The sequence below is a fragment of the Hemiscyllium ocellatum genome, chromosome 31 (assembly GCF_020745735.1).
Source record: "Hemiscyllium ocellatum isolate sHemOce1 chromosome 31, sHemOce1.pat.X.cur, whole genome shotgun sequence".
Lineage (NCBI taxonomy): Eukaryota > Metazoa > Chordata > Chondrichthyes > Orectolobiformes > Hemiscylliidae > Hemiscyllium > Hemiscyllium ocellatum.
Window position 1 is genome coordinate 54835760 of NC_083431.1, and position 27579 is coordinate 54863338.

Here is a 27579-nt window from a genome sequence, read left to right on the forward strand (position 1 = left end):
TGTGACCCCACAGCTCCGTTGTGCTGCTCCTTCAAAAATCTGTGTACAAATACTGATAAAGAAACCATCCTGAAGTGGAGATACCAGACTCGAAATGTTAACTCTGCTTTCTTCCCATAGATGCAGCCAGACCTGCTGAGTTCCTCCACCAATTTCTGTTTTTGTTTCAGATTTCCAACATCTGCAGCTTTTTGTTTTATTTGTGCTTACAAATACTGCAGGATCCTGTCGTAGAAAAAATGTAGAGAATCACCATGAGACGCAGAGAGTTCTTCAAGAAGTAGGTCTTTTATTTGCAAAAAAAACCCGTGACACTAAGAAAGCAGATTCTCAAATGCCCACAGACCTCAGGGTTCATGGATTTTAATTTTTTTAATCATGTTTCTGTTAGCTTATCAGCATGTCCAACTATATTAATCAAAGTACCTCACTTTAGCTACACAATAAACCAGTGATGTTAGTTCCCATTATCTCTTTGTTGTACATTCCACTTAATGTTATTCTAATGTCATGGTTAGATATTTATTGCTCACTCTGCTACAGTGATCCTCCATTGCAGGCTAACTTGCCATGATAGATATTTAGCTGTTCCATCTATTACAATAGTCTCCTATCTCAAGCTGACTCCACTAACTATTAATTAGATATTTTAATGTCATGTCCCAAATATTTATGGTCCCAATGCTGTCATAATAACACTTAACAGAGAAACTTGCTTTATTACTTGTGTTATCTCATCTGGCCATAGTGACCTTTCAGCCTTAACCTTACTCTGCTAATTGGTGTAAGAGCATTCCACTATTCTTATCCCATCCTGCCTTGCACAGACCACACACTGCCAGTGGTCTTCATGCTTTAGCTCTTCCCATGCTTTCATGTTCTTTATTTTCCATAATACCCGTGTTCTGACATCCCCTGACTGCTGGGCTGGTATTCTCACCAATAAAGTATCCCTAACTTTCTAGAGTTGAACTTCATCAGTAATTTGTCTGCCCCTTCCAGCAGCAAGTCATGGTCAGTGACGCCCACACCACAATAATGTTTTTTTTTCAAAAATTAATGGCACATTTAGTCTATTTGGTCCATCACATCGAAACAGTCCTACTCAATCCTTGCTGTCCAGGTTTATTTTCTTCAACTGCTCTCCAATTTCCTCCTGAAATCACTGACCAATAACATCACAGGCCATAAATTCGAAGTTTAAACAAAAAATATACTTTCTATTCTTTTCCAAGTCTATCATTTGTTGCCCATCTACAAATGCTTTCAAAAAGGTGATGGTGAGTATTCTCCCAAGATCTCTTCCCAAAACTTTGAATCAATGTTCCCTCCTCCCTTTCCATCAACTATTGGGAACAACATTTCTCTGTTGACGAAGGCCCTGCTGTATATACTTTGAGCCTGCAGAGACACAGGCATGCATTCAATGACTCCTTAAGTCACTGTGGATCCCACCATCCCGAATGAATCACATAGCCACCCTTCTTTTAGAGTACAGAGATTCTCTGGCTTCTCTGACTTCCAGCAAGATATCAGGAATTGGATTATGCCACCCGTTTCCACATCAGAAGGACCGACATGCCTGGAGGGTGAAGGAAACATTTGAGCCATAAAGCATAGAAACATGCCATTTGGCCCATCATGTTTCTGCTGATGAACAAATACCAAACTGTGCTAATGCCACTTACTAGCACGTGACCCACAGTCTACTGTGCCCTGGCATTTTATGTGCTCATCCAGATGCTTCTTAAATGTTGCGAAAGGTTCCTGCCTCCACCACCCTCTCAGACTGGATGCTCCATATTTCCACCACTCTGGTGAAAATTTTATTCATCACTTACTCCTCACCTTAAATGTCTGCCCACTGGTCTTGGACACATCTGCCATGGGGAAAATGATCGACCCTATCTATACCTCTCATAATTCTGTATACCTCCCTCAGTCTCCTCTGCTCCAGGGAAAACAAACCCAATCTATCCAGTCTCTCCTCACATCTAAGATTTTTCATCCCAGGCAACATCGTGGTGAATCTCTTTTGCACCATCTCCAGGTCCAGCCAGAAAACTCTGTCATGCCCCTGAAAGTAACAGCAGACTGTCAGAGCTGCCCATGTAGTAGGTAGCTCAATATGTTTGCTTAGATCACTGCCCATCTGTATACCTCCCCATGGAGAGCCTCAATTGAGATGAGAAGCTTCACATCTGGTTTATGTCCTAGTCCTGAGGAGGACAAGATGAAAAACAAAGCCTCCCTGCTCTTCGACTCTATACCACAAATGATAAAGGCAAACGTCCTGTATGCCTACCCTATTAACCTGTCCTGCCACTGTCAGGTACCTGTGGACAAACATCCCAACATTCCTCTGTTTATAGTCACGTTCATGAATATCTTCCTTTCCCATGTCTCTGTAAGTTGGCTGCTGGAAACTTTCAACTTGATTTATATTATTGAAATCCTTCAAGTTTATCTCAAGTGAAGATCCTCCAAGCTATCCTCCCTATTCATTTGGGCCATGAATTCAGTAAGGCCCGGTAAGGGGTGTGGGGTTTATTGTTTCCGCTGTATCCAATGTAGGCGATGTGAGACAGCACACAAACAGAGTGCTATTCGCTCATCTCCATGGTGCCAGGTATTTGTTGGTGCAGTGGTACTGTCCCTATCTCTGAGCCAGAGACCCACATTCAGCTCCTGCCTGTCTTTGAACAGGCTAATAAGAACATCTCTACCCAGCAACACAATGGACTCTCAAAACCATTATCACCCCATCAGCGTCAATATCAAAGACAGCAACCTCCAGTCAATTTTATGTAATCAGATTTATTTTCAGCCAATACCTTTGATCCAATTACTGGGATTAAGCTGATTCTAAATACTTTCCCATCCAAACTACAATATGCCACGTATTGTGAAAATTTCTTTTACTCAGTAAGAAATGATGGCACCTTGTGGCACTATGCCATCCCTCCCAATTAGCTACAATGCATTCTGACAATGAAGGATATTCTATTCCATATCTCGGAGCTGAAAGAAAGTTGGGGGGGTTCATGTACCATTCCAGGATTTGAATACAAAAATCTAAGTCAACACTTCTGTCCACTTCTAAAGGGTAGCCTAGAACTCTGTGGGAAGCTGGGGAAATGATTGCCTCTTATTGAAATATTTGTATAGTCACAGATCAGGTGCAGGAAGACTGGAGGTTGGCTAACATGGTGTCACTGTTAAAGAAAGGTGGTAAGGACAAGCCAGGGAACTATAGACCTGACGTCGGTGGTGGGCAAGTTGTTACAGGGAATCCTGAGGGACAGGACATACATGTATTTGGAAAGGCAAGAACTGATTAGGGATAGTCAACATTGCTTTGGGCGTTGGAAATCATGTCTCACAAACTTGATTGAGTTTTTTGAAGAAGTAACAAAGAGGATTGATGAGGGCAGAGCGGTAGATATGATCTATATGGACTTCAGTAAGGCATTCAACAAGGTTCCCCATGGGAGACTGATTAGCAAGGTTAGATCTCATGGAGTACAGGAAGAACTAACCATTTGGATACATAACTGGCTCAAAGGTAGAAGACAAAAGGTGGTGGTGGAGGGTTGTTTTTCAGACTGGAGGCCTGTGACCAGTAGAGGACCACAAAAATTGGTACTGGATCCACTACTTTTTGTCATTTACATAAATGATTTGGATGTGAGCATAAGAGGTACAGTTAGTAAGCTTGCAGATGGCACCAAAATTGGTGAAGAGGGTTACCTCAGATTACCATTGGATCTTGATGATATGGGCCAATGGGCTGAGAAGTGGCAGATGGAGTTTAATTCAGATAAATGTGAGGTACTGCATTTGGGAAAGCAAATCGTAGCAGGACTTATACACTTGATGGTAAGGTCCTAGACAGTGTTGCTGAACAAAGAGACCTTGGAGTGCAGGTTCATAGCTCCTTGAAAGTGGCAGGTATATAGGATAATGAAGAAGGCATGGTATGCTTTCCTTTATTGGTCAGTGTATTGAGTACAGGAGTTGGGAGATCATGTTGCGGCTGTACAGGACATTGGTTAGGCCACTGTTGGAATATTACATGCAATTCTGGTCTCCTTATCGGAATGATGTTATGAAACTTGAAAGGGTTCAGAAAAGATTTACAAGGATGTTGCCAGAGTTGGAGGATTTGAGATATAGGGGCAGGCTGAATAGGCTGGTGCTGTTTTCCCTGGAGCATCGGAGGCTGAGGGGTGACCTTATAGAGGTTTATAAAATCATGAGGGGCATGGATAGGATAAATAGACAAAGTCTTTTTCCTGGGGTGGGGGAGAGGGCATAGGTTTAAGGTGAGAGGGGAAAGATATAGAAGAGACCTAAGGGGCAGCTTTTTCATGCAGAGGCTGGTACGTGCATGGAATGAGCTGTTAGAGGAAGTGGTGAAGGCTAGTACAATTGCAACATTTAAGAGGCATTTAAATGAATAGGAAGGGTTTGGAGGGATATGGACCAGGTGCTGGAAGGTGGGATTAGATTGGGTTGGGATATCTGGTCGGCATGGATGGGTTGGACCGAAGGGTCTGTTTTCGTGCTGTACATCTCTATGACTCTATTACTGCCACATTGTCAGTGGTGCCACCATTTGGGTGAAACAATGAAACCTCTGTCCTCAGGGAGATGTTAGAAACATGGAATGTAGGAGCAGGAATAGACCATCCAGCCTGTCAAACCTGTTCTGCCATTCATTACGATTTGTGCTGATCATCCAAGTCGGTACAAGGGGTCCCTGACTTATGAAAGTCCACTGTATGAACACGATTCCATGCAGAGGTGTAACTTTTAAAACTGAACATTTCCTGGACTTACAAACAGGTGCTTTTCACTGTCCTACACTATTTGCCGAATTGCAAACCAATGGTCTTTTTTTAATTCACTCATCACTCTCTGGGCCAGCATTTATTGTCCATCTCTGGTCGCTCTTGAGAAAATCATGCAGAGCTGCTTTAGAATCACAGAATCCCTACAGTGTGGAAGCAGACCATTCAGCCCATTGAGTCCACACCAACTGACCAAAGAGCACTCCACCCAGACCCAAACCCTATCCTACCCTATCCCTGTAACCCTGCATTTCCCATGGATAATGCACCGAGCCTGCACATCTCTGTACACAACGGGCAATTTAGCATGGCTAATTCACCTAACCTGCACATCTTTAAATTAAGGGAGGAAATCTGAGCACCAGGAGAAAATCCACAATGACATGGGGAGAACATACAAACTCCATACAGACAGTCACCTGGAGTTAGAATTGAACCAGTGCTGTGAGGCAGCAGTGCTAACCAATGCCTTCTCAAACTACTGCAGTCCATCTGCTGTGAGTTTACCCATAATGCCAGAAGGGAGGGAATTCCAGGGTTTTGAACCAACATACAGACTCCAGAATGGATTACCTGTATCCGATTCCTGCATTCTCATCATGTCCTTTGACCCTTTTTGTCCCAAGAACTATGTCTAGCACCTTCATGAAAACGTTCTATATTTTGGCTTTAGTGGTTTCCGTGGCAGAGAATTCCACAGACTCACAGGTGAAGAAATTTGTCTTCATCTCAGTTCTAAAGGATTTACCCTGCATCCTTAGAGTCTGATCCCCAGTCATCGGGAACATCCTTCCTGCCTTAACCCTTTTTGAATTTCAGAGGTTTCTAGGGGACCTTCTTCCAAATTCAAGTGAACATAATTCATCCAATCCAGTTTCTTCTCACAAATTAGTCCTGCCATTTCAGTAATCAGTCTCGTAAACCATTGTTGCACTCCATCCATAGCTGGAACATCCTTCTAGAGATGTAGAGACCAAAACTGCATACATTTCTCCAGATGTGTTCTTACCAATGCCTTCTCACAATCTATCATTTGTCAGATAATCGCTGTAAGATTTTTGCTACGTAAGTGGATGACGTCACATTTATCCCCATTATACTACACTGACCACCCATTTGCTTAATTAGTTAACTTGTCTAAATCATTCGGCACTGTAAAACAGGGAACTCTAGTGTGTAGGACCAAGATAACTAAAGGCATGACCACCAATAGTGAAGTGATCCCACATAGGTTTAAACATACAGTTATGGAAACTGAGAAAAGGAATGGGACCGTTTTCTCAGCAGCGAGTTGATATCGATTCAACAGGCAGTATCACCTCCAGTGGAGCCATGGCCACTCTGCCCTGAGCAGGAGAGTTACTCAGAGCATCATGGACAATACTTATCCTATAAATTAAAACCGAAAAACAGATTATCTGATCATTATCTCACAAGTGTTGGTGGGATGTTGCTGTGTAAAAATTGGCTGTCAATTTCCAACATTGCGCATGAGTATAAAAACACTTTATTGGCTGTAAAATCTTTTTGTTCATGAAAAGAACTATTGAGTAGTTCCCCCGCCCCGTACCTACGGGGTATGTTCCAAGACCTACCATGAAACTGCGGATAGGAGCGAACTCATTTGTTTAAACAGGAAATTTACCTCCCAGCAGCCCCATCGTCCCTGGTTCTGGAATGTTCTGTGTAATATGTTCGGGCTGCAGTAAACTGCAGGGGTAACTGAAACCACAGCTGGACCTGCAGATATGGCGATCGTCTTGTATAAATGTAAGTCTTCCTTTTCTGTTTGTCATTCCTTCCATGTGTTTACATGTTGAATGAAAGTGTATCTTCTTTCTTGAACTGAGTTTCAGGTGTTCTCTATGTTTCTTGTACTTCAAACATTTCTTGAGTTACATCATTCTTGACAGCTTTTGTTGCACCTGCATTCAGTTCCAAACTCATTGGGTCTATTCTGTTGTAAATAAAGTCTCTTTCAGTTCCACATTTTTCCTACAATCCTGGTTATCTGGCTCACCAGGTCTTGAATCCCACTTTTATTCACTTGGAAGCGACACAATTGATTAACACTATATCACACTGCCCAAAATTTCTTACGGAATATGCCACCTCCCCCCCTCCATCTGATTCAAAGTATGGGTTACACACAGAGCCCTGGGTATTAGTGCATGGCATTGTAATCACTGACACATTTACACAGGGCAAGGATCTCAAGTACCAGGCAATGATCATCACAGTTTGTTGGAGCGAGATATTGTCTCACCAATTTCATTGAGTTTTTGAAAAGGGAGTGGAGTTGTGGTTTACATACACTTTAGTAAGGCCTTTGACAGAATCCCACATGGAAGGCTAGTCCATCAGCTAAGAGCTCACAGGATCCAAGGTAAGTTAGCAAACTGGATTCAAAACTGGCTTGCAAATAGAAGGCAAAGGGTGAGCACAGTGTACCACAGGTGCTGCTCAGATCTTGCTGTTTGTTATGTATATTAACAACTTAGATGTGAGGAGATTGGTCTCAGGCTACAATCAGATATTGAAATTGGGCAGAGCAATGGTAGATGGAGTTTAAGTGTGTGGTGATGCATTTTTGGAGGTCTAATGAGGGAAGGATATATAAAATATATCGTAGGTCCCTCAGGAGTACCGAGCAACAAAGGGACCTTGGTGTACAAGTTCACAGATCCCTGAAAGGATCACACAGGTAGACAGAAAGATAAAAAAAACACATACAGGATACTTGTCTTCATTAGCTAGAACTTGGAATATAGAAGCAGGGATGTCTTGTTACAACTTTACAAAACATTGATTAGGCCATTGAAAGTGATATCCAAGTCCTGGTGCACAGATTAAAATCCAATCCAATCCAACACTTCCACAAATCCATAGGGAGAACTGCACTTTGTCTCTCAGACTGAATACCCGTGCAACAAAAACTATCAAAAACCAAGTCCTCGCGCTTAAAGCAGATTTCAGGAAGGAGGAGATGGGACGCAGCAACAAGCCGATAGAGCACCGCTTACTTCTAAACCCCAACAATGAGCATTGCTGCGGGAGCTCCGCTAGTGGGGTCCAGGAGTAATGAGAGGGACCCGGCTCCCCTCACGCCCTGGGCTGGCCCGATACCTGTACGCCAAGCTCATGCACTCCAGCAGGCGGCTGAGGCTGGGCTCACTGCTCCGAGAGTGCGGACACTCTGCCTGAGGACTTTGCTGCTCCAAGTCGCTGCATGTGCTGTCGCCGTGCGGTCTCGACACCATGAAGTGGCCGCTGTGAATCACCTGCGGACGGCTACAGGACAGTGAGTCCCCGCTCCGGGCCACACCGACCACCGGAGCCCGGGCTTCGCATTGTCCTCCCCAAACAACCGACCGTTCCTGATCCGCACACATCGCACTGCGGCCCAAGGGCAGCAACTTGCTCTGTCCGCGTCTCGACGTTAACCTAATGAGTCCACTGCCTGTTTCTATTGGACAATATTAACATAATGAAATAACTGCCCATGCCTCATATTATATACAAATGTAAAACATAGGAAACAGGAGCCCCTCAAATCAGCCAAACCATTCCATATATGTCTAATACTAAGAGGCATGTATTTAAGGTGAGAGGGGAAAAGTTCAAAGGAGATGCGAGGGACAAATGTTTTACAGGAGAGTGGGCGGACTCTGGAACATGCTGCCAGGGCTGGTGGTAGAGGCAGATACTGTAGGGGTGTTTAAGGAACTAGTTTAGTTTAATTTGGCATCATGTTTGGCACCACAAGGTTGACTGAAGGGCCGTTCCTGTGCTGTACTGTTCTATGGTCTATTACTCTACTCAGCACCCTGTTTGTGGTTTCTTCCCATATCTTTTGATCCATTTAGCCTTAAGAATGATATTTAACTTCTTGAAAACATTCAATGGTTTAATCTTACTTTCTGTGGGAGTGAATTCCATAGTCTCATCACTGTCTGGGTGAAGAGGTTTCTCTTCATTGCAGTCCGAAATAGCCTACCCCATATCCTTAGACTGTGAACCCTAGTTCTGAGCATCCCAGTTAATAGGAACATTTGTCCTACTACTTTCTTGTTGTGTTAGAATTTTATTAATTGCAAGAGATTTGCCATTCTTCTTCAAACCTGCAAGGAATACAGTTTTAACTGATTCTGTCTCTTTTCCTATGTCAGTCCTGCCATCCCATCTGCATAAACCTTCATTGCACTCCCCCCATAGCTGGAATATCCTTCCTCAGATAAGGAGGCCAAAACTATATCCACTACTCAAGGTGTGGTCTCACCAAGTCTCTGTACAATTGCAGCAAGCCATCCCTGCCCACGTACTCCAATTCTCGAGCTCAGAGGGTCAGCATACCATTTGCTTTTTTGTCACCTACTGCATACATGCTGAGTTTCAACAACTGGCATGCAGGGACAACCATGTTTCATTACACCTGCCCCTTTTTCCAATCTGTCACCATTCAGATAATAACCTGCCTGGCGTGTCCAACATTCTGACACTCTGAGAGCTGGATCAGTGAGAGTGAACAACTCCTCACTGAACAAAAAAAAACAACCTGCCTGTTTTTGTTCCCAAAATGGATAAGCCACATTGGGTAAATGTATGGCAGATGAAGTACAATCACTCAATTTGTCCAAATCACACTGAGCCATCTCTGCATTCTCCTCGCAGCTCATCCTTCCAACTGGCTTTGTGTCATCTGCAAATGTGGAGATATTACCTTTAGTTTCCTCATCTAGTTATAGCTGCAAATGTGTTGCTGGTCAAAGCACAGCAGGTTAGGCAGCATCTCAGGAATAGAGAATTCGACGTTTCGAGCATAAGCCCTTCATCATCTAGTTATAGTCATTCACAGGTATTATCATGTATCATTATCATGAAAGAGGTAGTGTCGGCCAAGCTAATGGAGCTAAGGGTAGACCAATCCTCTGGCCCTAATGGAATGCATCCTAGGATACTAAAAGAGATGAAGAGAGAAACAGCAAATGCACTTGAGGTAATTTTACAAAATTCACTCGACTCTGGGGCAGTTCCAGCAGATTGGAAAGCAGCAAATGAGACACCACTGTTTAAAAAGGAAGGTAGACAAAAGATATGGAATTATAGACCGGTTAGCTTAACTTCTGTAATGGAGAAGATGCTGGAGTCTATTATCAAGGAAGAAATAGCAAGGCATCTAGTTAGAAATTGGACAGACGCAGCATGGGTTCATGAAGGGCAGGTCATAATTAATCTTTTGGAATTCTATGAAAGCATTATGAACACGGCGGTTATCGGGAACCCAGTAGATGTGATGTATCTAGATTTCCAAAAGGCATTGAATAAGGTATTGCACAAAATGCTGCTGCATAAGATAAAGATGCATGGTGTTACGGGCAATGTATTAGCATGGATAGAGGATTGGTTAACCTTGGAAGCAAAGAGTGGGGATAAATGAGTGCTATTCTGGTTGGCAATCAGTGATGTGCCTCAGGGATCAGTGTTGGGACCGCAATTATTCATAATTTACAAAGATGATTTGGAATTGGGGACCATGTGTAGTGTGTCGCATTCTGTGGATGACACTTGTGTGAGTAGTCAGGCAAAGTGTGCAGAGAACTGTGAAACGTTGCAAAGGAACATAGATAGTGTAAGTGAGTGGGCAAAGACAAGGCAGGTGGAGTACAATGTCATTCATTTTGGTAGGAATAATAGTAAAATGGACTACTACTTGAATGGTAAGAAATTGCAGCATACCTGCAGCATGCAGAGGGACCTGGGTGTCCTTGTGTATGCATCACAGGGGGTTGGTCTATAGGTACAACAGGTATTTAAGAAGGCAACTGGAATGTTGTCCTTCATTGCTAAAGGGATTGAATTTAAAGGCAGAGAGGTTATGTTGCAGCTGTACAGGGTGCTGGTGAGGCCATACCTGGAGAATTGTGTGTAGTTTTGGTCTGCAGACCAAAGGATGTACTGGCACTGGAGGTCCACTGGGTTGATTCGAGAGTTGAGGGGGTTGGCTTATGAGGAGAGAATGAGTAGACTGGGATTATATTCATTGGAATTCAGAAGAATGAGGCGGGAACCTTACAGAAACATATAAAATTATGAAGGGAATAGATAAGATATTAATAGAGAGAAAGTCTCCATTGGCAGGTGAAACTAGGCCAAGAAGACATAGCCTCAAAGTTAGAAGGAGACTTAGGTCTGAACTGACTAGGAACTTCTTCACCCAGAGGGTTGTAAATCTACAGAATTCTCAGCCTAATGAAGTGGTTGAAGCTTCCTCAGTAAATGTTTTTAAGGCTAAGATGGATAACTTTTTGAACAGTAAAGTAATTAAGGGTTACGGAATAGAATTGTATAAGATTATAGGAGACATGGCCAGGGAGGAATCGACAGCAACCAGTCCCCTTCATCAAAGAGTCCACAGAAGGATGCATCTTTTTAAAGTGAAACACAGGAGGTACACAAGGGATTTGAAAGAATCATTTTCACACAGACATTGTGGGAAACTGGATTACAATGAACTAGAGAGTCATTAAGACACAAAACCTTTCAACAGGTTGTGGATGCACATTTGAAATATCATAAAACTTTCAAGGTACAGACCAAGTATTGGAAGGTGGGACCAGTGTTGATATAGAGTTTTGCTGGTACAGACTTGAAGGGCTGAAAGGCCTATTTCGATCCTGTATGATTCCACAAAAATGGCTATGCTGATGTCATGAGTAGTTGTCCATGTTCATTGGCTGGAAGGATCAAAATGGATGACTGATGCAGTTTGGCTAGCAGTCTCCAAAATCGTGGGCGGCACGGTGGCACAGTGGTTAGCACTGCTGCCTCACAGCACCTGTAGACCCGGGTTCAATTCCCGACTCAGGCGACTGACTGTGTGGAGTTTGCACGTTCTCCCCGTGTCTGCGTGGGTTTCCTCCGGGTGCTCCGGTTTCCTCCCACAGTCCAAAGATGTGCGGGTCAGGTGAATTGGCCAAGCTAAATTGCCCGTAGTGTTAGGTAAGGGGTATGGGTGGGTTGCGCTTCGGCGGGTCGGTGTGGACTTGTTGGGCCGAAGGGCCTGTTTCCACACTGTAAGTCTAATCTAATCTAATCAAGGTATATCAAAAAGCGCTCACTGTCACAGGGCAGTCCTTGTCAGACTGTTGATCCACATCAACATAATGAGGCCTTTACTTCTCATTAATATCACAAGCTTAGTGCTTATTGCAATTAGACAATATTAATATCAATGGTCCACTGCTAGCAGCTATTGGTTCACATTGACACTGTGAACAGTCGCGTAGGAAGGCCTTTGTCTAAATTAACATATTGAGACCAAAGTGTACTGGACTTGGACTATGTTAACATTCCAGCAGAAAGTGCATTTCCAATGCTACACTTTTCGACTCGGTGTTAACACTCTCGGAAAAAATGCTTTTCCAGCGCCATACATTTTGACTCTATGCCTGATGGCAAGTGGAGGGCAAGTTGTTGGAGGGAATCCTGAGGGACAAGGGCGTACATGTATTTGGAAAGGCAAGGACTGATTAGGGATAGTCAACATGGCTTTGTGTGTGGGAAATCATGTCTCACAAACCTGACTGAGTTTTTTGTGGAAGTAAGGTGTTCAACAAGGTTCCCCATGGGAGACTGATTAGCAAGGTTATATCTCATGGAATAAAGGGAGAACTAGCCATATGGGTACAGAACTGGCTCAAAGGTAGAAGACAGAAGGTGGTGATGGAGGGTTGTTCTTCAGACTGGAGGCCTGTGACCAGTGGAGTGCCACAAGGATTGGTGCTGGGACCTCTACTTTTTGTCATTTACATAAATGATTTGGATGTGAGCATAAGAGGTACAGTTAGTAAGTTTGCAGATGACGCCAAAATTGGAGGTGTTGTGGACAGCAAAGAGGGTTACCTCAGATTACAACAGGATCTGGACCAGATGGGCCAATGGGCTGAGAAGTGGCAGATGCAGCTTAATTTAGATAAATGCAAGGTGCTGCATTTTGGGAAAGCAAATCTTAGTAGGACTTACACACTTAATGGTAAGGTCCTAGGGAGTGTTGCTGAACAAAGAGACCTTGGAGTGCAAATTCATAGCTCCTTGAAAGTGGAGTTGCAGGTAAATAGGATAGTGAAGGCAGCGTGGTATGCTTTCCTTTATTGGTCAGAGTATTGAGTACAGGAATTGGGAGGTCATGTTGCAGTTGTACAAGACATTGGTTAGACCACTGTTGGAATATTGTGTGCAATTCTGGCTTCCTTCCTATCAGAAAGATGTTGCGAAACTTTAAAGGGTTCAGAAAAAATTTATAAGGATGTTGCCAGGGTTGGAGGATTTGAGCTATAGGGAGAGGCTAAACAGGCTGGGCTGTTTTCCCTGGAGTGTCGGAGGCGGAGGGATGACCTTATAGAAGTTTACAAAATTATGAGGGACATGGATAGGGTAAATCGGCAAAGTCTCTTCTCTGGGGTCGGGGAGTCCAGACCTAGAGGGCATAGGTTTACAGTGAGAGGGGAAAGATATAAAAGAGACCTACGAGGCAACTTTTTCACTCAGAGTGTGGTACATGTATGGAATGAGCTGCCAGAGGAAGTGCCGGAGGCTGGTACAATTGCAACATTTAAGAGGCATTTGGATGGGTATATGAATAGGCAGGGTTTGGAGATATATGGGCCAGATGCTGGCAGGTGTGACTAGATTGGGTTGGGATATCTGGTCGGCATGGATGAGTTGGACAGAAGGGTCTGTTTCTATGCTTTACATCTCTACGACTCTATGTTAACACTCTAGCAGAAAGTGCTCTTCCAGCACCACACTTTTCGATTATGTTTTAACACTCTCAGAAAAAGTGCATTTCTAGTGCCACACTTTTCGATTGTGTGTTAACACTCTCAGAGAAAGTGCTTTTCCTGCGCCACACTTTTCGACTCTGTGTTAACGCTCTCGGAGAAATTGCTTTTCCAGTGGGGAATACGGTATATGCTTCAGGAAAAATGAAACTTGCAAGTGCTTCTCCAAAAACCATATAATAACTGTGTATAAAATATGATTTAACATTTGTATCAAAATTCATAAAATGTTAAATTTCACCTGCAGTCTTCGAATAGACAAAGACACTTCAAGGTATCAACTTGGCTAACTTGGGTTTCTGCTCTATTTGTAGCCCACAGTCAAGTCTATCACCCAACCTGGAGTAATGGTGAAACATGCAAGATGACTCACCAGCTGTAAACAGCCTGAACCTCAGATCGTTGTACTTGCTTTGAATAGTTGGAAACCTGAGGCCAGCTAGCAGAGGCTGATGTTGTGAAAATGGGACTCTAAAAAAAAGCTAGTTTTGGGAACCTGATCAAAAAGCTTTGGAATGGTGAGAACAGCGGAACTGATAGCACTGTACATCATTCGGAATATGCAGACCTCAGCAACTGTCAGTGCACCAGAAACTAACAGACATGAAAAGCTGGACTTTACCAAATAAAACATTGGAGTAATAAATCAAGAATTTGAATCCGGAAGTGTTAACAGACAAGAAATCATGGGGAAACTTGCACTTTGACAGCCAAGTGAGCTCCAATAGGCATTTTGAAACCTTAACCATTCTAACATCTTGCCAGCATTAACCCTTGAAGATTGAGAATAGTTTTGAAAAAACAACATGAAGTTCTTGTTTTGCATTCATTAGGACAAATGGAAGAATGCCAAATTTCTTCCTGTCAAACCAATGGATACGACAGAAGTAGAAGGGTGCTGGTTGACTGGCAAAGCAACTGATTGGCTTAGATTGTTGACATTGTGAAAGCAGCAGAGAACGAAAGCTCCTGAAGTTCATGATTAACTAAAAAGATGCACACGTTCTGAACATACTATTTTTGACTGTGGGAAATTTAGCACTGCAGATGAATGGATGCCCCTGCAAGAGCAGATGAGCCACAGACTCAAAGAAAGTATCTTTTCCAACAGTATACAGCAAGGTCAGAAAATATTGCAATTACAATTCATTCTGTAGACTAGAAAAAGAGCCCAGTTAAAGTTCATTCTCCTCGTCTTATTCTCAATAACCTGATCACTGACCCGTTTCAGTACATGGATGTTACCCAAGAACAGGACAGTTTGAATGCCATTTCCCACACATGATGAGGAAGTGCCAGTGTTGGACTGGGGTGGACTAAGTTAAAAATCACACAACACCACATTATAGTCCGACAGGTTTATTTCAAAGTCCTAGCTTTCAGAGCGCTGCTCTTTCATGAGGATTAGTTACCTGACGAAGGAGTAGTGCTCCGAAAACCAGTACTTCGAAATAAACCTGTTGGACAATAGCCCAGTGTGTGTGATTTTTAACATTTTCCATACAGATTTTATAGTCATTCGAAGTGATACTCCCTGGAATGATACAGTCGAAAAGAAAATCAAAGCCTTTTGGAGAATAACTGCAGTAAAATAAAAACTAACTTAAACACTGGTTCTGCAATGATGTTTCAGTTTAGACAGACCATTTACAATTTAATTTGAAAATTTCTTTATTATAAACTTAATTAAAGATCCTACAAATCATACCAGAAAGGTATGGACGAGAAACTAGCAATCAAACTGATATTCTGTGAGGCTACTTAAAAAACAATAGCACTTGGGTTTCTGCCATCACACTCTGCACTCCAAAGATGCCACATCCCAGGAGAACTTCTATGTTCTCAGCCCAACTGGACAGGAAGCATTGATGGATCTGATGCTGGGGAATGAAGTGGGCCAGGTGGACCACGTGTTCACAGAAAGCATTTGAGTTAGAATGATCACTGATTAGATTAGCAATGGAAAAGAGTGGAAAGCACGCTGTGCTGGAACAAGATGGGACAGACAAGGGAACCGAGAATCAGGAGTCAAGTGACAAGGGAGATAGAGAATATTTTGAAACAAAACAAAGAGTGTAAGATGCATTTCAGGTGAACTCTTCAAGTGGGAACTATGTTACATACAATATAGTGAGGGAGAATGCAGAATTCAGAAAAATGATAATCTTATACTCGATTCCATCCATAGGAGGTATTGGAAGATTGAGAAAAGGCAAATCTGACAGTTTATTCATGAAGGAACCTTGCTCGAAAATTCAAAGCTGGTCAGTCTATTATAAGTCGTAGGTAGGCTTTTAGAAATAATAATCAGGTGGGGAAAAAAAAAGGCACTTTTTTTGGTTCACTGACAAACTGTGGGTGTCACTGACCAGGTCACATTTAGTGCCCATCCTATTTGCTCAGATAGCAATTAAGGGTCAATGACACTGCTATCTGCAGTCACATGTAGGTCAAACCAGATATGATAAAATTTTTTTCCCAAAAGGACATTAATGAATCAGGTAGGTTGTCATGACAATCATCAGTGGTTATGTGGTCACCATTAAACTCTCCTTTTATTTTTAGGTTGTTACTGAACTCTAATTTACCATCTACTCTGGGGGGGGGGGGGCGGGATTTGAACCCATATTCCCAGAACGTTTAGCCTGAGGTCTGAAGAGGTTTGAGTTAATTGTAAAGGATATCAAGAAGATATTTGTAAAGGGCAGCTCATATTTAAATAATCTAACTGACAAAACTCCACATAAAAAGAATGGTCAACAAAATTTAGGCTCATTTGAATGGGAAGAATACTGACTTGGCCTGAAAAAGAAATGGCTTTAAGACAGAAATTAATGAATTGCAGCAAATTACTTATTTTTATACACTGCTAAAGAATCCTCAAAGGAAATGTGATCAGAGCATGTGAATTTTATATTCAGTTTGAACATGAGACCCTGGGTCTGAGTCTACTGTTTTAAACTTAAATAAAAGCAATTACAAAGGAATGAACATAAAATTGGCTAAACTACAAATAGACGCACGCCCCTAACTGCACTGTGCAGACAAAGCATGCCCCAAGCAAACTACACGGACAGATCCTCATGCACTTCTGAATTTCTCAGAGATCTCTCAGTTTAAGGAAATGATAAAAAGAGATGACTTATTAAATTCTTTCCAGCTGATATGTAAAAACAATGTTAAAATCCAATTTCATGACTCCACCATTGACTGACAACAAAAACACGTGATAGTAGAAAATAAGAGAGTTAATACGGTTGGTCAGTCCATTTCTTCTCCTGGTGCTGTATCAGAAAAGGCCAATAATGCATTATATTTTGTTGATTCATATATGAATATAAAAAGACTGATATTTTAGTGCAAAATCATGTGGTTATTTGTCTACTGAAAACCAATGATGCACCCATCTACAAAAGACAAACTGGGAGCTGTCATTATTTCAGATGCATTAGCTGTTTACACCTTTTAACTTTCTGCCAAAATATTCTGGGGCTGCCTCATAAAGCCATTCAGGATCTACTACACACAAGTCCCGAATGTAGCATTTGGATGTGTGCAATAATTCATTGTACAAAATATAGGAAGGTTTGCAGTTGAAGAGGACTGAGGAAGGGTGGATAGCTACAGGCTGCCGGGTGTCCAGGGTTGCATAAGTCCCATCCAGCTGCAGCTCTGCAGCATTCAGAAAGAGAGCGTGAGCCAAGCACTGGCGGATATTGCTGGTGTTTGAACGAGAAGACTCCAAACGAACTCCAAACTAAAAGAAAAGCAAATTCAAATCACATCATCACAAATGTATTTTTAGTAAGAATTCTGAGTCAGCAAAATATCGCTAATTTGTAGAGTAATACAGTGATAGAAAAGCTAGGGACATTCTGAGCCAAGTTTGGCGAAAGGACTGAGCCATTTTATGGCACCGGGCCTGCGTTGCAACAAGAAAATTAACCAAGTTACTTGGGCCTGCTCATCATACAATGGGCACTGTTGATTGTCTAAATGTCAACTAAAGTAGGCTGGTAAGTGCTTTCCTTGAACAGTCCATCAAAAAGTAGCACAACAGCCAACTGCTTGCAATCTAAGATATCTAAAATTCTTAGGGTGGTTCGAGCAAAGTTGGAAAAAAATCATAGGATCCCAATAGTGCAGAAAGAGACCATTCAGCCCATCACGTCTGGACTGACCCTCTGAACAGCTTACTACCTCACACCAAATCCACCCCCCCACCTCCCCCCGCGCCCCCCCCCCCATCTATCCTTGCAAACCCACATTTACTTTGGCTCATCCACCTTGCCTCCATATTCTTGGAGGCCAAAGGGAGATTTAACATGGCCAATCTACATAACTTGCACATCTTTGGACAAGCTTTTAAATAAACCAGCTTTTGTATCATTTCTTTATTAACATGGTGACAATGTCATGAATTACACATACTGCACAGAAACAAGCCGATCGGCCTGATCATCAGAATTCCCATCCTACCAACATTGTGGGTCAACGCACATCAAGTGGACTGCAGCGATTCAAGCACCACCACCTTCTCAAGGGCAAATAGGGATGGGTTGTCAATGCTGGCCAGCCAGCAAAGCTAAAGTCCCACACAAAAAAAGATCCTTACTGGTGTTTACACTTCACACAGGTCTCCTTTCACCTTGCTTCAGGCCCATGTAACAACTTCTAACATTAAATGATAAAAATAAAGGGGGAGGGTATTTAAAATGTTGGCAGTCCCACAGCAGAGACACCATCCCCTGGTTTGGACCAGGTGCTTCTGGCTGCTGAGGAAAGGAAACGGTCAAGGCTCCAAACACAACTTTTTAGGTAAAAACAATGACTGCAGATGCTGGAAACCAGATTCTGGATTAGTGGTGCTGGAAGAGCACAGCAGTTCAGGCAGCATCTGAGGAGCAGTAAAAATCGACGTTTCGGGCAAAAGCCTTATTTCATCAGGAATAAAGGCAGACAGCCTGTAGCGTAGAGAGAAAAGCTAGAGGAGGGTGGGGGTGGGGAGAATGTAGCATACAGTACAATAGGTGAGTGGGGGAGGGGATGAAGGTGATAGGTCGGGGGCGGAGGGAGGGTGGAGTGGATAGGTCGAGAAGAAGATAGGCAGGTAGGAAAAGAAGATAGGCAGGTAGGACAAGTCACGGGGACAGTGCTGAGCTGGAAGTTTGGAACTAGAGTGACGTGGAGGATGGAGAAATGAGGAAACTGTTGAAGTCCACATAGATGTCCTGGGGTCGAGCTTCAGGGCAGAAGAAATGACCTGGGAGTTGCAGTGAGAGAGGGACTCCCTGAGATTCTTGTAGAGATGAGGAAAATGTCTTCAAGGCAGGCATCCTTGCAAGAGGATTCGCAGTAGGGTTAAAATCAACGAGGTTAAAACAATGACTGCAGATGCTGGAAACCAGATTCTGGATTAGTGGTGCTAGAAGAGCACAGCAGTTCAGGCAGTATCCGAGAAGCAGTAAAATCGACGTTCCGGGCAAAAGCCCTTCATCAGGAATAAAGGCAGAAAGCCTGAAGGGTGGAGAGATAAGCCAGAGGAGGGTGGGGGTGGGGAGAAAGTAGCATAGAGTACAATAGGTGAGTGGGGGAGGGGATGAAGGTGATAGGTCGTGGCCGGGGGAAGGGTTTTTTTAGCCCTTGTTAGAATCAGGTTGTTAACCATATAATGAGAATTACAAATATCACACCCAAAAAAGAGGAATTGAAACACCCAGCAAATACAAGCCATCTGATTGGAAGTCAATGGCAGAGACGTTTTTTTTAAAAACAATAATCTGAGACACAACAAAGAAAATGTTTGGATAAATAAATGAATGCTTACATTTGTTAAGACAAATGGCACTTGATTAATTTGATCAGGTGCCTTGAGGAGAGTAGTGCAGTATCAGTACTGCTGTGTAAATCCATTTGATAAAGGCAAAGTAATCATATATTAAACCGTTATATTCCGAGCATCTCTTAAATTTCCTAAACCTCTCCTCCAGATTAACTGAAGATTTCATAGTAATCTCTTGCAACTTTTATTTCTTTACTCTTTCATGGGATGTTAGCATCACTGATAAGGTCAGTATTTGTTTCCCATCCCTGATTTCCCTTGAACTGAAGGCAGCTAACATTGCAGTGCATTTGGAGTCACATACTAATTTCCTAAAAGGACACTAACAAACAAAATATAAGTTAGAAAAAGAACCATGGCAGAACAAGTTCAGCCACGTGGTGTCTCAAGAGACGAAGGTAAAATAACTCAACAAAGACCGATATTCCGTCACGAATCAACCCTTTATTTACACATGCAGAGAGTCCTTGACACTGATGCAGCTCCCTCGGAGCCAACTCTCAGAATAAACAGGATGTCTGATACACCTGTCCTTATCTGTCAGCCCCCAAGGCTCTCTGACTGGACAAGATTAACAGCCCCAATCAGTGAACTCTTTCCATGTGGTCCACCTGGCTTACCTCATTACAATCACTACATGAGGCAAGGCTAGGTAACCTCTCCTTTAATGCCAGGAGTATTACAGACAAGACAAATGAGTTAATGACATGGATTGACACATTTGAGAACAAGGAGGCAGTCTGTGAGAGAAGCTGGAGAACATTGGTAGAGTGTTAACTGAATATTTTCCACCTATCTTTATTCGGGAGAAGGAGGATGCAAGTATGGAATTCGTGAAGATCGACTGTGAATTTCCTGAGCAGCTTGATAAGTAGTGAGGAGATATTGGAGGCTTTGCATCTTTAGAAGTCTCCAGATCTGGGATGAGTGTAGCTCAGTGTTACGGGAGACAAATGGAGAAAATTACAGGGGTTCTGATCCAGATTTTTAAATGGTCTCTGGCCACAAGGGAAGTGACAGAAAATGACAGGACTGCTAATGTCTTTCTACTTTATAAGAGATAGAGGAGAAAGTGAGAACTGCAGATGCAGGGGATCAGAGACAAAAAGTGTGATGCTGGAAAAGCACAGCAGGTCAGGCAGCATCCGAGGAGCAGAAGAGTCGATGTTTCAGGCATAAACCCTTCATCAGGAATGTCATGTAAGAGGAAGACCAGGGAATTACAAACCAGTGAGGCTAATGTCAGTGGAAGGGATATCATTGAAGAAAATAGTGAAGGTGAAATTAATCCCCATTTAGAGAGTCAAGGTTGATCAGGGATCGAGACAATGACTTTGTCAGAGAGAAGTCATGCCTAACAAATCTGGTGGAATTTTTCAAGGAGTTGCCCAAGTGTATGATGAAAGTAGGGCAGTTGAAGTCATTTGGATTTCAGTAAGGCTTTTAATAAGGTCCCACATGGGAAAGAAGGTAAAAGCTTATGGGATCCAGAATAACTTGACAAGCTATATCTGGAACTGGCTTAGTGACAGGAGACAGAGGGAGGTGGTAGAAGGCTGTTCCTGTGACTGGAACCTGGTGTTCTGACACAGGGATCAGTGTTGAGTCCCTTATTGTTGATGAAATTCACAAACGGGCGGCACGGTGGCACAGTGGTTAGCACTGCTGCCTCACAGCGCCAGGGACCTGCGTTCAATTCCCGACTCAGGCGACTGACTGTGTGGAGTTTGCACGTTCTCCCCGTGTCTGCGTGGGTTTCCTCCGGGTGCTCTGGTTTCCTCCCACAGTCCAGAGATGTGCGGGTCAGGTGTATTGGCCATGCTAAATTGCCCATAGTGTTAGGTAAGGGGTAAATGTAGGGGTATGGGTGGGTTGCGCTTCGGCGGGTCGGTGTGGACTTGTTGGGCCGAAGGGCCTGTTTCCACACTGTAAGTAATCTAATCTAAGATGAGACTGTGGAGGTGATGATATGTTAGTTTGTGGATGATGCATAAGATTGACCGGGCGGTTGACAGTGAAGAGGAAGGCTTAGGTTGACAGAATGGATATGAACAGACTGGGCAGATGAAAATAAACCCTCATAAGTGTGAAGTGATGGAGGAAGGAGGGATGAAGCTGAAAATGTGTTGCTGGTTAAAGCACAGCAGGTCAGGCAGCATCCAAGGAACAGGAAATTCGACGTTTCGGGCCAGAGCCCTTCATCAGGAGAGTGTGCCAGGCAGGCTAAGATTAAAGGTAGGGAGGAGGGACTTGGGGGAGGGGCGATGGAGATGTGATAGGTGGAAGGAGGTCAAGGTGAGGGTGATAGGCCGTCAAGGTGAGGGTGTGGACCTGACGAGGGAGTCACAAAGGGAGTGGTCTTTGCGGAACGCTGATAGGGGAGGGAGGGACCCCACCACCAGGAATATATTTCCCTCCCCTCCCCTATCAGCGTTCCGCAAAGACCACTCCCTTTGTGACTCCCTCGTCAGGTCCACACCCCCCACCAACCCAACCTCCACTCCCGGCACCTTCCCCTGCAACAGCAGGAAATGCAAAGCTTGCGCCCACACCTCCTCCCTTACTTCTCTCCAAGGCCCCAAGGGATCCTTCCATATCCGCCACAAATTCACCTGTACCTCCACACATCATCTATTGCATCCACTGCACCCGATGTGGCCTCCTCTATATTGGGGAGACGGGCCGCCTACTTGTGGAACGCTTCAGGGAACACCTCTGGGACGCCCGGACCAACCAACCCAACCACCCCGTGGCTCAACACTTTAACTCTCCCTCCCACTCCACCGAGGACATGCAGGTCCTTGGACTCCTCCATCGCCAGAACATAACAACATGACGGTTGGAGGAAGAGCGCCTCATCTTCCGCCTGGGAACCCTCCAACCACAAGGGATGAACTCAGATTTCTCCAGTTTCCTCATTTCCCCTCTCCCCACCTTGTCTCAGTCGATTCCCTCGAACTCAGCACCGCCCTCCTAACCTGCAATCTTCTTCCTGACCTCTCCGCCCCCACCCCACTCCGGCCTATCACCCTCACCGTGACCTCCTTACACCTATCACATCTCCATCGCCTCTCCCCCAAGTCCCTCCTCCCTACCTTTAATCTTAGCCTGCCTGGCACACTCTCCTCATTCCTGATGAAGGGCTCTGGCCCGAAACGTCAAATTTCCTATTCCTTGGATGCAGCCTGACCTGCTGTGCTTTAACCAGCAAAACATTTTCAGCTCTGATCTCCAGCATCTGCAGACCTCACTTTTTACTCGAAGGAGGGACGAAACAAAGGAATACTCAATGAGCTTCCTAATGTTGCAATTCAGAGGATCGTGGAGTGCTTGTCCACAGACTGAAGGCAGCAGGACAAATTAATAGAATAGTTAAAAAGGCAAATGAAACTCTTGCCTTTATCAGTCAAAGCATAAATTATAAGACTTGGGAGGCTTTGTTCGAGCTGTACAGAACTTTGGTGAGGCCACAGTTGGAGCATTGTGTGCCGTTCTGGTCACTGTACTATAGAATGCGATTGCACTGAAGAAAGAAGATTCACCAGGAGGTTGCCTGGGATGGATCTTTCAACTATGAAGAGAGAATGGATAAACTTAGGGTTTTTTTTTGGGGCAGAGAGGTAGAGGGATGAACAGATAGATTGTATAAGATTATAAGAGGCATGGGTGGGGTAAAGAAACAGCAGCTGTTCCCCTTAGTTGAAGGGTCAATAGCATGGGGATACAAGTTTAAAATGAAATGCAGAAGGTTTAGAAGGGATTCAAGCTTTACGTTTTCACCCAGAGGGTAAAAGAATCTAGAATACACTGCCTGGGAAGGTGGTTGAGAAAGAAGACTTCATAGCTTTTGAATAGTACTTGGATGAGCGCTTGAAGTATCATAACATTCAAGGCTATGCACCAATTGCGGGGAGTGTAGGTGGTACAGACTTGATGGGCTGAAGGGCCTCTTCCATACTCTTGATTCTGATGGGTATTTAGAACAACTGATAATAGTTGCCATGGTTACCATGACAAAGACTGGCTTTAATTCAATTAATAAAATCTGGAATTCCACCACTGTCCTAGTAGAGTCCTTTGAGGACTCAAGTCCTCAAAGCATTAGCCTGGGTCAATGGATATAGTTCTATAACTACATAATTTCCTTCCAAGTTCTTAATTCTTTGTACCAGCTGAATAAATCTTGGCTGCAATTTCTTCAAACTCTTCACATCACTTGTAAGTGGAGGTGCATGGAACTGAATTCCAGCAGAGGTCTAAAACCATCTGTTTCACCAGTCTGTCTTCCTGAAAACTGATATTATCCTCCTCACTATCTGTTAACTGTCAGAGTTTTATACCAACTGAAAACTTTAAAATGATTGCCTTTATATCCAAGTCTAGATCATGAACATATATCAAAAAGTGCAGTGGTCCCACTATTAGTCGCAGGGAGGAGCATCTGAATTTTAACCTCGTCCACACCGGCACCTCCAGGTCATGGAGAAAAGAAGGAAGAGTGGTGACTTGATGGAGGTGTACAGGGTAATGAGAGGCATAGATAGAGTAGATAGCCAGAGACCTTTCCCCAGGGCAGAAATGGCTGTCAGCAGGGGTCATAATTTTAAGGTGATTGGAGGAAGGTATCGGGAAGATGTCAGAAGTAGGTTCTTTATGCAGGGAGTGGTGGATACATGGAATGCATTGTCAATGGTGGTAGTAGAAACAGAGACATTAGGGACATTTAAGCGAGTGTTGGACAAGCAAATGGACAGCAGTAAATTGAGGCATGTGTGGGTTAGGTTGCTCTGAGATTAAGATAAATGCTTGGCACAATATCGTGGGCCGAAGGGCCTGTACAATGCTGTACTGTTCTATGTTCTATATAAACTTGTGTTCAGTCTGAAAAACACTGTTCACCAGCCCTGTCAAGATTCTTTAGCTCAATCCACTTTGTTGCCTTTAAATTCCATTTGTGCAGGAGTTACTGCCAAAACGTTTTTGTTTGCATTGGTGGGTTTTGTCACCATCCAGTTCTATTTTATTACAAATTTCACATGTTAAAATAACCAAATTATATATCAAAATAGATATATTTAGATTCTTATTATTCCTCTTTAAATCCACCAACTCACACTTGATTAAACTGAAATAAATTTTCCACTTACACGCCCGGCCTGAAAATTGGTTACAACCTCAACTATGATGGTTCCTGCAGACTACGTACTTCCTCTCTCTGTGGGGAAGAATCACATCAGGCTGCTTCTTGGCCACTGGTCTAAGGAAACTGGAATTGATATCAATTGAGCCATCAACCAGAAGGAGGTATGTGAACTGGTGAGAAATTCATTTTTACCTTTGCACAAATGTCACGCAGTTGACATCTAACTTCTGTTACCATTGCCATGTTTCGGCCATTCACGAAGTTCTCTCTACACCATTCCTGACAAGGAGGCATTAAACAAAAGTAGGAAGTTATATATTACAAACAAAATGTGTTAGGCACACAATTGTTACAGTTATCACAAGATAGATAATGCAACCCAGCAACTAGGAATCATATTAAATCCCCCCTTCATCAACTGTTCACCTCCAGATAGTGCTAGAAAAGTTAAAAAGTCTTAAAATTGATAAATCTCCTGGCCCCGATGGGATACATCCTAGAGTTCTGAGAGAGGTGGCTGAGGAAATAGCGGAGGCATTGGTTGAGATCTTTCAAGAGTCACTGGAGTCAGGGAAGTTCCCGGATGATTGGAAGATCGCTGTTGTAACCCCCTTGTTCAAGAAAGGATCAAGACAAAAGATGGAAAATTATAGGCCAATTAGCCTAACCTCGGTTGTTGGTAAAATTCTAGAATCCATCATTAAGGATGAGGTTTCTAAATTCTTAGAAGAGCAGAGTCTGATTAGAACAAGTCAACATGGATTTAGTAAGGGGAGGTCATGCCTGACAAATCTGTTGGAATTCTTTGAAGAGGTAACAAGTAGGTTAGACCAGGGAAACCCAGTGGATGTGGTCTATCTAGACTTTCAAAAGACATTTGATAAGGTGCCACATGGGAGCCTGCTGAGCAAGGTGAGGGCCCATGGTGTTCGAGGTGAGCTACTGGGATGGATTGAGGATTGGCTGTCTGACAGAAGGCAGAGAGTTGGGATAAAAGGTTCTTTTTCAGAATGGCAGCCGGTTGACGAGCGGTGTCCCGCAGGTTTCAGTGTTGGGGCCACAGCTGTTCGCATTATATATTAAAGATTTGGATGAAGGGACTGGGGGCATTCTAGCGAAGTTTACAGATTATACGAAGTTAGGTGGACAGACAGGTAGTACTGAGGAAGTGGGGAGGCTACAGAAGGATCTAGACAGTTTGGGAAGCAGTTCCAGGAAATGGTTGATGGAATTCAACTTGAGTAAATGCGAGGTCTTGCACTTTGGCAAAAAGAATAAAAGCATAGACTACTTTCTAAATGGTGAGAAAATTCGTAAAGCCAAAGTACAAAGGGATCTGGGAGTGCTAGTCGAGGATTCTCTAAAGGTAAACATGCAGGTTGAGTCCGTGATTAAGAAAGCGAATGCAATGTTGTCACTTATCTCAAGAGGGTTGGAATATAAAAGCAGTGATGTGCTACTGAGACTTTATAAAGCTCTGATTAGGCCCCATTTGGAGTACTGTGTCCAGTTTTGGTCCCCACACCTCAGGAAGGACATACTGGCACTGGAACGTGTCCAGCAGAGATTCACACAGGATGATCCCTGGAATGATAGGTCTAACATATGAGGAACGGCTGAGGATCCTGGGATTGTATTCATTGGAGTTTAGAAAATTAAGGGGAGACTTAATAGAGATGTACAAGATAATACATGGCTTGGAAAGGGTGGATGCTAGGAAATTATTTCCATTAGGCGAGGAGACTAGGACTCGTGGACACAGCCTTAGAATTAGAGGGGAGACATTTCTTCAACCAGAGAGTGGTGGGCCTGTGGAATTCATTGCCACAGGGTGCAGTGGAGGCCGGGACGCTAAATGTCTTCAAGGCAGAGATTGATAAATTCTTGTTGTCTCGAGGAATTAAGGGCTATGGGGAGAACGCTGGTAAGTGGAGTTGAAATGCCCATCAGCCATGATTGAATGGCGGAGTGGACTCGATGGGCCGAATGGCCTTACTTCCACTCTTATGTCTTATGGTCTTATACTTGGATGTACTGAACTACAATACCCAGAGAACAGTCACCACAAATCATGTTGAACATTGTTCACCAATGATTGCACATCCCCAATTCTAAGCTTATGATGAAGCAGCTGAAATAGTTGGGCCTAGGACATTATCCTGAGGAACTCCTGCAGAGATGCCCTGCTGCTAAGATGACCGACTTTCAACCACAAACATCCTCCTTTTTGCTAAATATGACACCAACCCGTGGGGACTTTTCCCTGATTCGCATGTTGCTAAAGCTCCTTGATGTACACTCTACTTAATGCTGCCTTGATGTCAACTGTATTCTTTTTCCCCTCACTTCTGGAAATCTATTCTGTATGTTTAGACCAAAGCTATAATCTACTCTGGAGCTCAGAGTTCCTGGAAGAACCCAATCCGAACATCAGTGAGGAGATTCGTGTGGAGTATCGCTGAGTAGCTGGGTCGATTATTCTTCTTCATAAAGATTTTCCTCAGCACATTCTAGGGTTGCTGTGCATTAATTATTGGAGGTGGAGAGTTGCAATCTAAGTTTAACTCAATTCTCATTGTATAATCATTGGTGAAGTCAAAGGCTATTCCTCTTATTTGATCTAAACTGTCAAGCTCTCTCCAAAAATAAACTTCAAGAAATAGGTTTTACCTTATGTCCTCCTACATTCTTAAAAGCCTGATATATGTTCAGTAGGGTCATGTGATCTCCCTCACTTGAGATGAATCTCTTTCTCACAGAGTGTGCTTCTTCCCGTTTAGTGTGTGGATTGTACAGGACACTGTCCACAGAAAGCAATGAAACAATGGTCAAGATCTCTTCAGAACACTGAAACTCTGGAGACAGCAGGACAGCCTGTCAGAGAAAAGAACATATTTACAT

The 27579-nt window shown here is 43.4% G+C and overlaps 1 protein-coding gene across 1 annotated transcript in view; it reads right to left on the bottom strand.

Annotated features, from left to right (window-relative positions):
- Positions 1-15346: 15346 nt before the first annotated feature.
- Positions 15347-27579, bottom strand: part of dhx33 (DEAH (Asp-Glu-Ala-His) box polypeptide 33) — a 90304-nt gene continuing 78071 nt past the window's right edge. The window contains exons 10-12 of the mRNA XM_060848154.1: positions 27349-27552; positions 24871-24957; positions 15347-17450 (exon numbers count right to left, since the gene is read on the bottom strand). Of these exons, the coding sequence (XP_060704137.1) occupies positions 17142-17450; positions 24871-24957; positions 27349-27552 (600 nt within the window). The 3' untranslated portion in view covers positions 15347-17141. The remainder of the gene's footprint in view (positions 17451-24870; positions 24958-27348; positions 27553-27579) is intronic.